Source organism: Vitis riparia, chromosome 10, assembly GCF_004353265.1.
Source record: "Vitis riparia cultivar Riparia Gloire de Montpellier isolate 1030 chromosome 10, EGFV_Vit.rip_1.0, whole genome shotgun sequence".
NCBI classification, from domain to species: domain Eukaryota; kingdom Viridiplantae; phylum Streptophyta; class Magnoliopsida; order Vitales; family Vitaceae; genus Vitis; species Vitis riparia.
In genome coordinates, this window is record NC_048440.1 from 14745077 (window position 1) to 14762909 (window position 17833).

Sequence of the window (17833 nt, forward strand, 5' to 3'; positions counted from 1 at the left end):
TTTTTAAAAAAATTATTTATAGAATTTTTATGAAATTATTATTTATACTTCATAGTTGATGGGAGGATGTGAAGGTAGTGTTCACAAAACTAAGGTGAAATTAAACTTGAATAGGCCAGAATTTTTGTCCAAAATCTGTGTGTGTTATTCAATTTTTAAATTTTAGATATATACTAAATTTTCTCTTTTTGTACCAAATAAAATATCAAAAACATAATTCAATTTAAAAATAAGCTAATAATATAAATGAAGAAGTAAGGTTGGTAATTATATTAAATATTTCTTATTATAAGATTTAGTATCATGGTAGTCGTGCATGAAGCTAATTAATTTAATTGGTGTAATTAGACTTTATTATCAATTATAGACACATTTTTCATAAAATTCACTTACTTTTTACTTTTTCGAACTTAAATGAAAGAAGGAATAAAAAAAATTGTATTATAAACAAATTTTATTACGAGAAATGACGTTACGTATATATCAGTCTATCATATATTGTTGCATCTAGTACTGAAATCTATTAAAACATCAACCTAACTGAGATGTATGTAATCAAGAGAAAGGATCATCCTCTCATTCTTCTCTATATCTCTTTTTATTTTCTTTTGTATTCGTGATTTATATGTCACATTCGTCATTCAACGTGAATATATGATTTATAATGACTTTGTCTATTATCTTTTCAAAAAATAATAATAACTTGAAGTCAATGATTCAACTAATAATCTTAATTTATTTCATCAATTATCTCAATCATGTTTATTTATTTATTTATTTATATACTTATTTAGAGTCATAATCCATGGTGACATCTACCAATAGATCCTTCTCATGTTTCATCAAGTCTTGGCTTAAATGTTTTTTTTTTTTTTTTTTTTAATGGTTACCACCAAATTCCTAAAAATGCATTTAAATTTTATTCTATGTTTTCTCATGTTTATTTGTTTATCCCAGAGTCCTTTCCCAACTATATACATAATTTTTTTTTACTATATCCTCCAAGCTACCTCATGTTTTGTTTTATAAAACCAATCTTTCAACTTTGCATATCGAGATTATTTATTCACCTTCTTATAAATTAATTATTGAATAAAAATTGAACTAGGGCAACCCCATAAAACACAAGCAAAATATCATCACAATAATAAAATACAAAGAATCAAAATTGAAAATTGCAAAATCCATATTTGAATAGTGGAGTGAAATTGTCGAAATCAAATATGAACATGGAAATATATCGGGATTTAAGGACGCATATAATTACTATTTTAAAAAGTAGATCATGTCCCCTACGAGACTATACCTCGATGCAGCATGGTGGATGGTGGTCTACCACTAAGGTACAACAATTGACTATTAAGAATTACTGTACTTCAATTTCTATAATAGCAACACGACCCTAACAAAGTGTTTCTCAAATAGAGTAAGTAATACACCAATCGCTAATAATGGGATTCAATGCGTAAAAATGAACTATAAAATCATAGATTTTCTAAAAATCCCGTTGAAGAGAGAAATGTAGATCATTATGACAATTAGAGTGTTATGGATTTTAAAAAAAAAAAACACAATTTACCATTCTTAACCAAATATATTATCATGAGATATCATTGGCTAAGAGATATAGTTGAAGAGAATACAAATCTTCTAAGCAAAATTTGTTAACAAAAATTGTTCCTAAGCAAAAGTTTCCATTGTGTATTGTCACGGTGGGTTTAAAATCCATAGTCACGAGTTAGTATACTTCGCTTATGTTCTAGAAGGAGATATTTTTAAGTCATACCCACATGGGTTCCAACCCATGACCCTTAACATTTTTAAAGTCCACATATTCAACTACTCTTTTAACTCTCTTTAAGCCCACTATAGGCAAGACCTATAAGAACGGGCCAAAAACCATATTAATAGGATCATGATGAAGGGAAAATAAAGGAAAAAGAGATCAAATGGAGACTATTTTCCAAGCACTATTCTAAGGCTTAAGGGTGTTGATCAAAGTGAAAAGGTAAAGCTTGCTTTTTTGTGGAGGATTCTTTCAACTTTGCTTGTCGAGATTATTTATTCAATAATTGTGAAAGCTTTTGTAGGCTTAATGGTTGCTTTATACTTCCCTCGTGTGAATATGAGCTTTAAATGACATTTATATAAAAGAAAATTTGTGTATTCAATTGTCTACTTACCAAAAAATTCTCATCATTTAATCCAAACAACTTATAAATCTTTTAGGTCACATTTTTTTTTCTATTATTGAATATAAGACAGGATAAGATATAAGAGAAAATAACATATTCTATTGTATATTTGGTTGGTAATATGATAAGATAAATTATCCATTCATTTATCTTATTTTATATTTAACCAAATATAAAAAAAAATAAGTAATCGGATATATTATTCATCCTAATTTTTATATCTCTTCTACTTGTGATATGTTAATCCTAAGTAAGATATAGGATATACATATCTCATATACAAAAACAATTATTATTATTATTTATACTACTTATTTTACAAAATAAAAAAATAATAATTAAAAAAATTAAAATTGTAATTAAAAATAATAAAAAAAATAGATATGAAATATATTGTAAAATATATAAATTTTTTGTAGTATTGATTTATAAAAATTTTATTTATTGAATAATATAATATAATTTTTTTTATAAATTTAAAATATTTTAACAATGAATACCATTAATAAATGATTATTCACTGAATTTAAAATTATTGGACAATTTCAAAATATCATTAAGCATAGGAGAAATTCCATATTTTTTAATAGAAAATATTGAAATGTAATATAATTAATATTTTAAACGATTATAAAAAAAAAAAAAAATAACATTTTATTTTTTAATTCATTCTTCATATTGAATATAAGTATGACATAAAATATCTCGTTAGATATACCTTAGGATATCATGTACTTCATTAAATATAATATATGAGGATATCATATTTTAAAATGATATCTTAGAATACACACATCTTATTGAACGGGATATGAATCTTATGATATATATGTGTCATCTTACCTATCAAATATAGGATATTGCATGAAATATGATTAAAAAAAAAAAAAAAAAAAGTAACATATTTTATTTTATGTTTGATTGGTTATGTTATAAGATAAATGATAAATATATTATTTATTTTCTTTTTTATACTTTTTTTTAATAAGATATGTTAATCATAAACTAAGACATTGGATATACATATTCATGTATCATAAATTTATTTATTTATTTATTTTGTTTTGTTACTTATTTTACAAAATAAAAAATTTTGATTAAAATTTAAATTTGTGGTTAAAACAAAAAAGAATTGAAAATTATTTATAAAATATATTGTAAAATAATATATATATATATCCTATAACATAACATATTTCACTACATATACTACCTTAAAATTTCATATATGTTAAATATAATATTCAGAGATATATTGAAAATGATATCATAAAATACGCATTCCTTATCTTCCATATCCTCCCTATCTCATCAACCAAACATTGCCTTAGTGTACCTTAATCCAATCCTAAATTTCATTGTATTTTATGAGTTTACCTTGCTTACTAGGATTGTCCTTCAAGTTTAGGCATTCACTTGAAGAAAAAGTGTAAAGAGTTTATTGAAATCATAATCCAATTGTATTGAAGTGACAGTTTGAATTAAAACATAAGTTTAATGGAACTCACAACACGGTTGAAACTTAAGAATAGTGGACATACTTTCAAATTGAAAACTTCGATGCAAAAGATAACATATGAACAATTATAACTTGTTCTATTGATGATAATGTCGCTTTAAATATGAATGTTTCATATATTAATAATATGGATAGATTGAACAACTTGGCTAAACAAACCTTACTTATATTGGACCTGCTATTATTCTATCACATGACATTAGGGTGTGATTCATCCTAGGGAGTATGAATGTACATAGGATGAGAATGTAAATAAATCATAATGTCACGTAAAAGAGATGAATCAAAATTCTTCCTAGAGTGAGATTTCATTTTCATAACAATGGATTTTGAATTCCTATTTCTGTTTTTTTTTTTTTAAAAAAAAATCCAAACACATTAACTAATAAAAATGGAATTGATATTCCATTCTCATTTTTTATTTGATAAAGACTTAAGATATGTATTTGTATATGACACTTATAAATCTAATGGACCCTAAAGTTTAACCCATATCAGTATGCTTCTTTTGGGCCTCCTGATTCTTAAAGGCTTAGGGACCCTACAAATCTGCAGATACTCTCTACACTTGGAAAAACTTCAGATTTTGGAGTCTCATGAGGTCCAACCCACAACCAAATCTAAAATCAACTTGAGGCCTGAGGATTCTCTGGGGGCTTGGGCTCAGCTCTTGGGCCTTGTCATGAAGGCTACCCATAGTGACACCCAGAAAATAGGGAATACTTGGCATGTACTGTGGTCCAGCAACAAAATTCTTTAAAAAATTTAACCAAAATTTGTCAACTATGAGCAATTTAACACATGTTGCAGCTCAAAATTCAGTTGTTTGGTTCATTGGGGCACTTGCCTGGCCAAAGAAAATGCAAACAAACCAAGCATTTTCCAGTTTACAATACATAATAAAAAGAGAGTGTTAGCTTAGTGTCAGTGTCCATATAGGCTTAAAATTAGAGGGCTGGGTTGTTGTACACTGATGTTGAGATGACATGAAAACTTGATCCACATATAAGATATGGGGAAAAGCAGAGGGTGTTTTTTGTGGAGCAGAAGAAATCTGGAAAAGCTGAGTGGAGGACCCAATTTGAAGGGTGCTTGTTACATAATTCATGTGAATTGGGGCCCATGTTTGTACCAAACAAGGTTATCTCATTTATGGGAATGAGATGCCCATTTCATCTGTCTCTAGTTGTTTAGTTGAGATTCCCTTAAATAAATACATCACACATCATTCCAGGGGTGTTTTTGCTTTATAACTATTTTGATTGAAGCCATCATGTTTGACAGAGTTCAAAATTTTGAGAAAAATGGGGAGCAGAAAGACCCATTTCTATTTTTTTTTATATTAAACATTATTTTTCTTAAATTTGCATATTGCTTATTTGGTATGTTAATAATAGTTCTTTCTTTATATGGGAATTTAAGGGAGTATTCTATCAAATGGTTATAAATAATATCAAAATTAATTATCAACTTAATCTAATGTTTATTGAAGTTGATTCTCAACATCAAAGTTTAAGTGTACAAACTCAACTTGACGTAGGAGTCTTAATGAACATCAATCTAATGTGGAATAAGATCATCAATATGATATGGAATTGTTATAAATAATCGAAATTAGTTTGACACAAGAGTTTATATAATTTTATCGGGAACTCTTATAAATGATATCAAAATCCATTCTCAGATATGTTGGTTTTCTATTCCCATTCATGTACTCTTATTCCAACCTAACACATATCATATACAGATATGGCTTATCTTAGTTTTTGATTTTTGATTTATTTTTATTTTTATAGTTTTAAAGGTCAAAAACTAGTAAAGAATGATGTTCCTAGCCACAAACCAAAAGAAGTGCCTAAAGCCACCCACCCAAAATGGCAAAACCAGGTATAGAGAGTTCAAATCCAACATAGGGGTGAAACAACTGAAGATCTGAGGTGCCCAATTGATAAATGTTTGGTACCAAAATTACAAAAACCATGGAAGCAATCAACTAGCTCTACATGATGGTCAGCCGAAAATAATCCTGGAGGGGGCCCCATTTGTCTCTTCTTGAGGAGTCTTGGCTGACAACCTCTGCCACACTGGTATGCAAAAAAGTGACAACATTAGCATTCCAATGCCTTAAAGACTGGTGCCCAGAGCCTTTCCAATCTTCATTTACAGGCCCTTTTTTTTATACTTGGTTAATTTTGGCCACAATAAATTATTGGCCCCATCTTTATCTTTCCCTTTGGATATTGTTGTGACTCATCACACCCAAACTCAAGTTTAGGCATGGCTGGAAGTCACAAATTTTTGTGGGATGTACATATAAAAAGATGATAAGAGGGAGGAAGCGTGCTGATTGATCTACAAAACAGTGGCTCGCACCAACATCAAATATACTTCACAAAATGATTTTAGGAAAAATGACTTTGATTTTATCTGAGATGTAAATGGAAAAAGCCTTTTCAAAAAATAAAAAGAGATAAATCATTTCTCTTTTTTATGGAAAGGAAAGGAAAGGAAAGGAAAGGAAAATGATAATTGAGATGACATTGTGGAGAGTGGGAGTGGGAGTGAGTGAAAGGTGGTAACTGGCAACGGTGAATTGTATTAGTGGATTAGAGAGAAGTAATGAGAGGATTAGAAGGAGATAAGCAGAGGAGCAAGGAAAGAGATGTGAGGAAAGGCAGGAACAGAGAGAATCAAGCAACAGAAGAAGTAGAGTGTTGATAAAGATCCAGCTACCACCAAAACTGGTATAACCCACCTCGGTTTCTGAGAAAAAAAAAAAAACCCAAAAAGAAGGGACTACCAAATGGGCTTGGGAAGCAGAGGAGGAGAAAGAAGAGCAACACACCGCACACCCACCTTCTCGTCATCAGCTGCAAGCAACATGAACAACCCCAACAGCAGGAACAACACAATAGCTCAGTACAATGCGGATGCTAGGCTTCTGGCTGAGTTTGAGCAGTCTGGTGAGTCCGGTAAGTCCTTTAACTACTCAAGATCAGTTATGAATGCTCCTGAATCTGTGCCTGAAGACCAGATAATTGCTTATCTTTCGAGGATTCAGAGGGGTGGGCTTGTGCAACCTTTTGGTTGTATGCTTGCTATTGAGGAACCCACTTTTAGGATCATTAGTTATAGTGAGAATTCTATGGATTTTTTGGGTTTGAATACTTTATCTGAGACGACACAGTTGAAGAGTCTGATTGGTGTTGATGTAAGAACCCTATTTACGCCTCCTTCCAGTGCTTCTTTAGCCAAAGCGGCCATGTCTAGGGAGATATCACTGTTAAACCCTATTTGGGTCCATTCTAGGAGTGCCCAGAAGACGTTTTATGCTATACTTCATAGAATCGACGTGGGAATTGTGATTGATTTGGAACCGACACGGTCTGGTGATCCAGCATTGTCACTTGCTGGTGCTGTGCAGTCACAGAAACTTGCTGTACGAGCCATTTCCAGGCTGCAGTCGCTTCCTGGGGGTGATATTGGAGTGTTGTGTGATACTGTTGTGGAAGATGTGCAGAAGCTTACTGGGTATGATAGGGTTATGGTTTATAAGTTCCATGATGATGATCATGGTGAAGTTGTGTCTGAAATCAGAAGATCCGATTTGGAGCCTTATTTGGGATTACATTATCCTGCAACAGATATCCCACAAGCTGCTCGGTTCTTGTTCAAACAGAATCGTGTTCGGATTATTTGTGATTGCAATGCAAAAGCAGTAAGGGTGATTCAAAGTGAGGAGCTAAAGCAACCCCTTTGTTTGGTCAACTCAACCCTTCGATCTCCCCATGGCTGCCACTTGCAGTACATGGTCAACATGGGCTGCATTGCCTCCTTGGCAATGGCGGTTGTTATCAATGGCAATGATGCAACAAAGCTTTGGGGATTGGTGGTATGCCACCATACTTCCCCTAGGTATGTTCCTTTTCCCCTTCGCTACGCTTGCGAATTCCTTATGCAGGCATTTGGGCTGCAGCTCTACATGGAGCTTCAATTGGCATCACAGTTGGCAGAGAAGAAGATCCTCAGGATGCAAACCTTATTATGTGACATGCTCCTTCGGGAAGCCCCATTAGGCATTGTGACACATTCTCCAAGTATAATGGATCTCCTGAAGTGTGATGGGGCTGCACTACACTATGGTGGGAGATGTTGGTTATTAGGTGTAACTCCCACCGAATCACAGGTAAAAGATATTGCTGAATGGCTCCTTACTGAACATGGGGATTCTACAGGGCTGAGTACAGATAGTTTGGCTGATGCAGGATATCCTGGTGCTGCATTACTGGGTGATGCGGTTTGTGGCATGGCAACTGCAAGAATAACTTCAAAGGATTTCTTGTTCTGGTTCAGGTCACACACTGCTAAGGAAGTTAAATGGGGAGGAGCTAAGCATCATCCAGAAGATAAAGATGATGGTGGTAGAATGCACCCAAGATCATCATTCAAAGCATTTCTTGAGGTGGTAAAAAGTAGAAGTTTGCCTTGGGAGGTTTCCGAGATCAATGCTATTCACTCTTTACAGCTCATAATGAGAGATTCATTTCAGGACATTGAGGACAGTAGTGGTAAGGTGATGGTTCATGCCCAAAAGTATGATTCTGAGATGCAAGGGTTGAATGAGCTTAGTTCTGTGGCATGTGAAATGGTCAAATTGATTGAGACAGCAACCGCTCCCATTTTTGGGGTTGATTCATCTGGTTGCATCAATGGATGGAATGCAAAAATTGCTGAATTGACAGAATTACAAGCTAAAGAAGCTATGGGTAAGTCCCTGGTTGATGAAATTGTTCATGAGGACTTGCGTGGAGCTGTTGACAATCTTCTATGCAGAGCTTTGCAAGGTAATCCATTTCTTATATAAATGAAGTTTAAGAATTTGAACACCCTCTCTAACTCATATTTCATAATTTTCTCTATTTACTTGTTCATAATTTGTAGTAATCTACAACCCACACTTGCATTTGCCACTAGGAATGGAAATTGTTGAATTAGAGATTTAACTCAGTTCACCCCAACCCAACTCAACAATGCTGCATAGCAATAGGTCTGGGTCATTTGCATGAATCTTTCCTTGCCATTGTGCTCCATCTAGGGTCAGAATTTTTGTTAGATCATTGGCCATTATGCTTTTCTTACAATCTTGAGTGGCGCTTTTTATTTGGCCTTTCTCTTGTCTCCTTAATGTCTTCAATTTGAGCAAATTCACTTCTCATTGCTTGGTCTTTTTGGACATAACCAAACCATATAGCTGACTCCTCTCTCCATGTCTTTGTCTGATGCTACCTAAAACTTTTGTGAAAATATCATTTTCCTTTCTAACCTTTCTTATCTTGTCCTCATCCATCTCAGAATTCTAAGTTCAGTTATGCTTATCCTACAATCTTCATGTTTCAAAATTTTGACTTAAATGTTATATTCTGCTCATCTGCCTAAAGCAACTCCCCTTGCTTCCTCTGGGTTTGGGATTGGCCATGTAAAGACAAGAACTTATATGGGAGAGAAGCGGAGCTTTGTCCATATGATATGGTGAAAAATTAAACTCCTTGTATCTTGTCCTTAAATTTGATGGGTATGAGGCCTTTCTGTTTCTTGATCATGATAACTCTAATGGATATGAAAGTAAGAATTAGAAATTCTTCTTATTAACGTAATTCATTGTGTTCTACCATAACCTTTTTAGCAAACTTTTGCCTGCAAAAGGTTGCTTACTTTTGCACATTATTTCCTACAATTCCTTGTTATTTTCATTTTTAGAAATTTATTTTCTTCTTATTTCTTCCAAATGGTATAGTTCTTAGTTGGTTTTTACTCTGTCCAGGCAAGGAGGACAAGAATGTTGAGTTGAAATTGAAAAAATTTGGGCTAAATCAGCAAGATTCAGCGTTATACATTGTGGTCAATGCCTGCACAAGTAGAGATTACACAAACGATATTGTTGGGGTGTGCTTTGTGGGTCAAGACATCACATCTGAGAAAATTGTCATGGATAAATTCATCCGCTTGCAAGGGGATTACAAGGCCATTGTACAAAGTCTTAATCCATTAATCCCACCTATATTTGCTTCTGATGGGAATGCTTGCTGTTCTGAATGGAACACATCCCTGGAAAAGCTAACTGGTTGGATGAGACATGAGGTTATAAGAAAAATGCTTCCAGGAGAAGTTTTTGGAGGTCTATGTCCATTGAAAAGTCAGGATACACTTACTAGATTTACGATTCTATTATACCAAGCAATAAGTGGTCAAGATACAGAGAAGTTCCCATTTGGGTTTTTTGATAAGAGTGGAAAACTTGTGGAGGTTCTCTTAACAGCTAATAAAAGAACTGATGCGAATGGGAATGTGATTGGGTGTTTCTGCTTCTTGCAGATTGATACACCTGACAAGCATCAGGGCTTGGGAGATGGACCAGAGTATAGGGAGTGTTTTTCAAAATTTAAGGAGTTAGCTTACATAAGACAAGAGATGAAAAATCCTTTGAATGGAATTCGGTTTACCCACAAACTTTTGGAAACTACAGCTACCTCAGTTTACCAGAAACAATTTCTTGAAACTAGTGAGGCATGTGAAAGGCAGATGATGTCTATCATTGCAGATATAGATATGGGAATTATAGAAGAGGGGTAAGTCTTTTTCTTTGCAAGTCTATTCTCTGCCTAAATTCTCTGTTCTTCTTTTCCAAAACTTCTGCACTGCATGTTATTGATTATTTTGGTACTGCATATGCACCACTGAGACCTAAGCTAGAGAAATAAAACAAAGTTCTCATTCTCAATTGAAATGAATTTACATGGAGTCTGAATCTCATGTTATAAAATGTAGAGCATTATTTATGTAAATTGATATTCTTTTCCATGTTCAGAAGAAGAATATCATTTTGTGAATGATCATATCTTGATTCCATAAGCATTTTGCTTGCCTAAATTTTCTAGAACTTGCTTTAGCCATAACTTGTTTGTCCAAATCCAACAAACCAAACCCCATTAATCTATATGTATGTACATACATACAAAGATACATACATATATGATATATATATTGTGTCCATTTTAATGATTTTCTGTGCTTTCCAGTGCATTATTTCTTGTCCCATAAATCAGGTCAAATAAACATATAACTGAATGTATTTTGGTGGAACTGGAAACATTGTAAGAATTTGTTTAATTATTACTTCACCAAGAAAAAGAAGAAAAGAAAAATATATTTTTTGTTGGTGTGGAGTGGTGTTCTTGAACCAATTCCCTACCTTTTTACTCATTATTGTCACCTCTTCTTTCTAAATCAGTTTAGATTCATTAAGCCAGATTCAATGGTCACATTTGAAGAGTTTGATAATTTAGCAATGGAAGTGTTTTTTTTCTATTACTTCTTTTCAGAAATTTACATAAGAGTGTATGGTGACTTATATAAAGAAAAGAATTATATCCTAAAATTAAAGGAAATGGAAATATGGACTGGTGCAGATTCCTGCCATTATATTATGAGCTTGATTTTGTGCATCTTCTTGAGCATTTTCATTCTGCTCTTCTTGATTCTATGCATCACCTTTATTATTTCCATTTTGTGTTCTCCTTGATTATTTTCAATCTATGTATCCCTTTGATTATTTCCCTTAACCCCCTTAAACTGGAGCCAGAATGAGTAAGGACGCACAACTTAGTAACACCATGTAGGGTGAAACCTCTTTCCCTTCAAATTGAAATTCTTGCCTCCTCAACCATTTTGACCATGATTGTCTTGTCCAAATAAAAACTTGTACATGCTCAATGATCGTTTTTTCTTCCCCTTTTTGGGCAGTGAGTGATTGCTCATATCCTTGAAGAGCTATCATGAATTGGCTAAAAGAAAGAAAAAGAGTTTTGGTAAGCATAGCAAATTGAAAATTTTCCATACCTTTATCCTAAGCTATGAGCAAATTGGAAAACTTTATCTTTGTCTGAAATTGACTTTTTTGATTGCTGCAAGATTGTCACATATGTTTTTTAGTCTTTTAAATATTTTTCAAGAGATCATGACTTTTTCTTTTTTTTTTGAAGTCATCAACATATTTTTTAGATTTCTTTCTTTCTTGACTGTAACATGAAGCAGTTGTTCTTTAAGCGAACTTCTTACCTTATCTATCATTTCAACACCAAAGATCATGCTCAAAACGATTTCTTTCATGGCTCCAAGAACCCATGAAGTGAGAAGTTTGTCATTGTTGGATAGAACTTTTGCTTCCTTCATCATCCTTAATTTCTTTAATAGGTTTTTCTCCCCTTAAGAGATAATGGAAAACACCGACACCACAAATTAAAGGGGTAGTTTGGTTTTGCCATAGTAGGAAATTTGTAGTGTTTAGCTTGATTGAGATCAAATTTATACACAGATGGAACACCTAGATTTTTTAGTTTTCATCTCCTCTCTCTCCTCCTTCTCCTCCTCCTCCTCCTCAAATGGGAAGACATGGTTTGCATCATTTTTACTATTCTTCTCCTTCTTCTCAAATGGGAAGACATGATATGCATCATGTGGGTGACCCATTATTTGGCATGGTCTTCTTCTTCTTCAATGCAAAGACATGGTTTGCATAATTTGAGGGACCCATTATTTGGCTTGGTAACCGAGCATTTCGGAGAAAGCCTAAGTTCAAGCCTCCTCCCTTAATGATCGTACCCAACCATGTAGATATTGTCCGTTCTGGGCCCAAAGAGGCTCTTATGGCTTTAAAACGCATTTATAAGGCCATACTTATATGATGCCAGGAACTTCCTCCCCAATCCAATGTGGAATATCACAAACACCTCTCGTGCAGACACAACGTCCTCATTGTGTCCCATGGGATTGCACACCCCTCATAGGGTTAAACAAACCCCCACACCAGGGTTGGGGATTGTAATGACCAACTCTCAATCGTTTAGATATCGTCCGCTCTCCGCTCTGGGCCCAAAGGAGCCCTCACGACTTTAAAATGCGTTTACGAGGTTACGAAGAGTCAATATTTATATAGTGTCAGAAACTTCCTCCCCTATCTAATATGGCTTTAATACCATGAAGAGTTTGATAATTTAGCAATGGAAACATTTTTTTTATTACTTCTTTTTGGAAATTTATATAAGAGGTTATGGTGACTTGTATAAAGAAAAAATAATGAATATCCTAAAATTAAGGGAAACAGATATTATTTCCTAAAATTAAGGCAATCAAATATTATTAATGTTCGATTGCTCTTGATTTATGAAAATGTGGACTAGAGAGGATTCCTCCATTATGTGCTTGATTTTGTTCATCTCCTTGAGTATTTCCATTCTGCCATTCTTGATTTTGTGCATCTCTTGATTATTTCTATCTTTCATTCTGTTTTCCCCTTAATTATTTTCATCATTCTTTGTATTTCTTTGTTTATTTCCCTTAATAACACTAATATGCCCTTTTTAGAAACCTGGGTAGACTTTTGGCCTATATAAATGATTTTACTTTGCCTCCATACTTCAAATCATCTCATTATTGTTAGGGATCTCTTTTTTTTTTTTTGGTGGATTTCTTAAAAGTTCTTTAGCAATTGTTTATGCACTTATCAGCTCAGATTAGCCCTTTCCTTAACTTTATTTTCTTAGTACAATTTAAGTTTCTTTTCTGTCATTGGATCTATTTCTATTCGGAAATATTCCATTTATCATTCTGATTCTAGTCATTAGTCACCAGATTATTTCATGCTTGTCTTCCTGCTTCAGATCCCATTTGCTATAGGTATTCAAACTAATGGGACCACAATTTGTTATATGTATTCAATGATTTATTGCACTTATGAACCTTCAGTAAATACATCTAAGCATCTAGGTTTTTTTCTTGGTTCAAGCAGCAGCATGGAGCTAAATGTGGAAGAGTTTCTATTGGGAAATGTTTTGGATGCTGTTGTCAGCCAAGTAATGATGTTGCTGAAGGAAAAGAAGTTACAGCTAGTTTGTGAGATTCCAGAGGAAATCAAAACACTTCCTCTCTCCGGTGATCAAATTAAGCTTCAGCAGGTCTTGTCTGATTTCTTGCATAATATAGTGCACCATGCACCATCTTCAGATGGCTGGATAGAAATCAAGATTTCAACTGGTTTAAAGATGATACAGGATTTTAATGAATTCATCCATTTACAGTTCAGGTACCATGGCCATGACTAAGTCCATTTTATGCAGATAGTCTTTATCCTATTAGTGATTTACCTCTCTAAATTTATTGGACATATGCAGCTAGTTACTTTAGCACTAATAACATTCTTGCTTTCATGCCATATTAAAAGTATTTACAATTATTTATTGGTAATCAGGGGAACTTAGTATATAGCAGCTTACATGTTTTAACTCAAATTATTGATGTCTCTCATAAATCTAGGACAACTGAAGAAACAAGTTCCTGTTCAAGCTAAGTATTTTATAGCTTATGATGTAACTTTTTTTTTTTTTTTTTGATAGGTATAGCTCATGAAGTAAGTAAAATTCTTGTATAGTAGACATTCAAATTTTAAACTCAGTTATGTTCAATTGGCTGTTGACAATTATACAGTGATAGCTCTTAGGCAAAGCATACCTGATTTGTGGACTGACTAATATGGTGCCTCAATATTTTATTGTAATTTGCTACTCCAAAAGTCCCACTGACTGAGATTCAAACATAAAGTGCATAGAATTGAGCTATTGCACATCATTTAATTGATATTTATTGTTCTACTCTTAAAAAGAAAATTATTTTCCATGAATTTGTGGAGTCCCTTCTGCTTTCTTCTCACAAAAGCTCCTGTGCCGGGTAACAAGGATGGACACAGGTGCCATCATTGTTATCAGTTAGATTGAGATAATCTTTTCCTTATGAAGCCTTATAAACCTTCTGATAAAAATGTTAATAACTGGAAAATAGGATGAATAACATTTATGGGCTTTGTATCAGATTAAACCCTATAATGGTCTCATGTAGGAAAAACTCACTTTTTATATTAGATTAACACAGTTTACTGAGATATTGCTCCAACACCTCCTCTTTCAGAATATTATCTCTCATATATGTAGCATTGAATTCAGTTGTGATTTATCTCTAAAAAAATTATTGTAAAAAAACTAAGAATATAACAAGATAGTTTGATTATATGCAAGCTACTAGAAAATTGATAATACCAGTTATCGACCAAAACTTTATCTTCTCCATAATGAACACTTAAACATGAACATAAAAGTTGAATGGCCTTCAAATTTTAAATATGAAAGTCGAACTTCAATAACTTAAAGTTTTTTAGTTATGTGGATTTTCCCTGACTTGCCAACTTTTAAGATGGTTATTTTTTGTTGCTTCACAAATTAGGGGTATCAAATGATGTCTCCTTTCACAAATACTACCATATCAGTGAATATTTAACCCTTTTGTAACATATTCTACAATGGCCAAATGCTTTACCAAATCAGAACATCCTCAAAGATCTGACGCTTCAAAAATGTGATTTCCTCGGTGAAATTGAAATTTAAAACCTTATTGCAACACTACCTGTGATAGTTTGTTGAAACTATATCAAACACATTGCGCCTAGACTTGTTTGACACTTTTATCCTATTAATTCCTGTACTATGGACTGATATGAAATAGTTACAGCTTGGAGTGAGGATCACTTAGAATAATAGATGAAAGTCTTGCAGCCACTTACGACAAAGACCAGCTTTCTGAAGGAATCCCAGTGAACTTCCACTGTTATGGAAAACATCAAGCATAATCTGCTAATGATGCAATACACCAAAGAAAGGTAGAGAAAGCAGTTGGTGAAACGCTTATAAAAATAATACAAAATAATTGTTAGTGAAACATTATCGAACCAAACTAAGAACTATCAAATATTATGTATGGCATAAGGCATTTCTGCATCAAGCCATATAACATAAATGTAGTAGCTTATAAAACAACTTCTTATAATAAGGCTTATAATCTCCACTCAACAATTAATCTCTGAAATTTACACTCTCTAGTTTCCTAATGAAAGAAGTTCCCAGAGCAACAACTTCAAATCCATCTAAAGCTACAGAAAACACTATATAACTAATTTGGGTTTTTTTCATGGACCCATGTAGATTCATGGTAATTCTGTTGTATTATAGTATGTGAGTGGCATGATAGTCCATTAAACCAGAATGCTCTTTTGTTTAATTTTGTTTATCCTTTCGTATAAAGATTCATCTACATAAATTTTAACTAGATTTGTATTATTGGCTTTGCCATGCGAGCTTCATATGGAAGAGTGAGTTGCTATAGATGCCATATATGCTAAAGCAGGTCTTCTCATGCTCTATTTTTTATTTTTTATTTTTTATTTTGTTATTATTTTTAAATTTTGCATCCCCTGCCTTTGTTCTTATATATCATTCTTATTATAATATTGAGAAAACTTGCTACACTTCTAGGCCTGTAAGAAAGAATTTATCTTCTTGGGTGTATGGTTATTTTTTTTTTTGGATCAGCAACATAAATGTATTAAATGTGACTAAAAAGTACATGAGAAGGCTTTGAAGAATATCTTCATACACACCAAGAATCATCTTGTAACATTACCTGAGTCCATGTTAATAATAACATTCCTCTTTCTCCTTTAGATTTTTAATTTGTATTACAACTGCTTTGAAGAAAACACACTCTGGTTAGTTTGTTCATGTGGATTTTTTTTCCCTTGTGCATGTAGAATGACCCACATTGGCCAGGGCCTTCCTCCTGACCTAATCCAAGATATGTTTGAAGGAGGAGACCAGTGGAATACCCAGGAAGGCTTAGGGCTGAACCTGTCAAGGAAACTTCTCAGTGCAATGAATGGTCGCGTCCAATATGTCAGAGAGCATGGTAAATGTTACTTCCTTGTTGAAATTGATCTGAAGAACAGGAGAGCAAGAGAAAAGGGGAAACAGATACAAGTAAGATGACATGACTCTCTTCTCCAAACCTCTGTGTTATCATGTATCTATAAGGACATAGGTAGATTGTATCTCGCGGAGAAGCATCTGGTACGGCTCGAGACCTCGTCATAATCCCTCATAAGCCCTAATTTTGATTATGGTTCCAGCCACTTTTCACTATACCTATGTCGAAACTCGAAAGTTCACCTTTCCTCCCATGCAGGATAGTTTTATCTGTAGTATTTCTCCCTACCGACACTCCATCCTTCTCCATCATTGTATATTACCAACTGTAGTGTAAAACTGTATATGTGAATATGTATGTATTTATCATCCTGAGATAAACATGGAGAAGCCAAACAGTAGTTTCACTTGTTGGAGAGTTCAATATGAATATTTTCTTCTGTTGTTTAAAATGATCTAATCCTAGCTATAATTTCTTTTGTGCTTTGCAACTACTGCGACAAGTGAGCATTTTCTCTAGACACAAGTGTGAACCACATCTGAGGAGCTCTGCACAGAAGAAAGCTTTAGGCAATTTGAAATGCAGGTGGATGCCCTTCAACTCCCCTTGACCTTCAAATGGAAATTAATTTCTCTGCTCCTGTGACAACATCTCTAGCTTCAAATGATTATAAATTTCCCACAAAGGTCACTTGGAATCTTGGAATCGATTACAGCCCCTGCTTTGCAAAACTGGGGCTGGTTTATGATGACTTATACTACGATTATCTCATTAACATGGCAGGATGTCAGAGTCATCTTATATAAAAAGAAAAAATGGAGACCAAGCTTGCTTCATTCCCAGTGTCATTTTCCATTTTATTTGATGCTTTCAACGATAAAAAATTACACAAGAAACTGTCAATCGGTTGGTAGGGGGCCAGGGGCACATCATCGAGATGCTGTCAAGTGCATTTCCAAGCCCACCTGTGCTTGTAGTTTCAACTCTCTGGACCAGGGAGATGGAACCATTCCCTCACAAAAGGACATGGCAGGCAATCCTATTACAACGTGGTTAGACTTGTGTCCCACATGACATGTCGCATTCTTAGAACGGACCAGTCCACTAATATCGGCAAAAACACAACACAACACAACACAACCCCACCCAACTAGGCTGACCCTCCAATTTTTACCATGCTGCCTTAGCTTCTCCCTTGAGTAGATATCTAGATATCATATGATGCGACCGTGCTCAAGAAATGAACACGGTAAGCCTA

At 33.7% G+C, this 17833-nt stretch overlaps 1 protein-coding gene across 1 annotated transcript; it reads left to right on the plus strand.

The window, feature by feature from the left end:
• The first annotated feature begins 6219 nt into the window (after nt 1-6219).
• On the plus strand, nt 6220-17034 carry LOC117923781 (phytochrome E). The gene is made up of 4 exons (XM_034842228.1): nt 6220-8558; nt 9536-10340; nt 13559-13852; nt 16403-17034. Exons 1-4 carry the CDS (start codon nt 6518-6520, stop codon nt 16635-16637), a joined length of 3375 nt encoding a protein of 1124 aa, XP_034698119.1. The 5' UTR covers nt 6220-6517; the 3' UTR covers nt 16638-17034.
• The last annotated feature ends 799 nt before the right edge of the window (nt 17035-17833 follow it).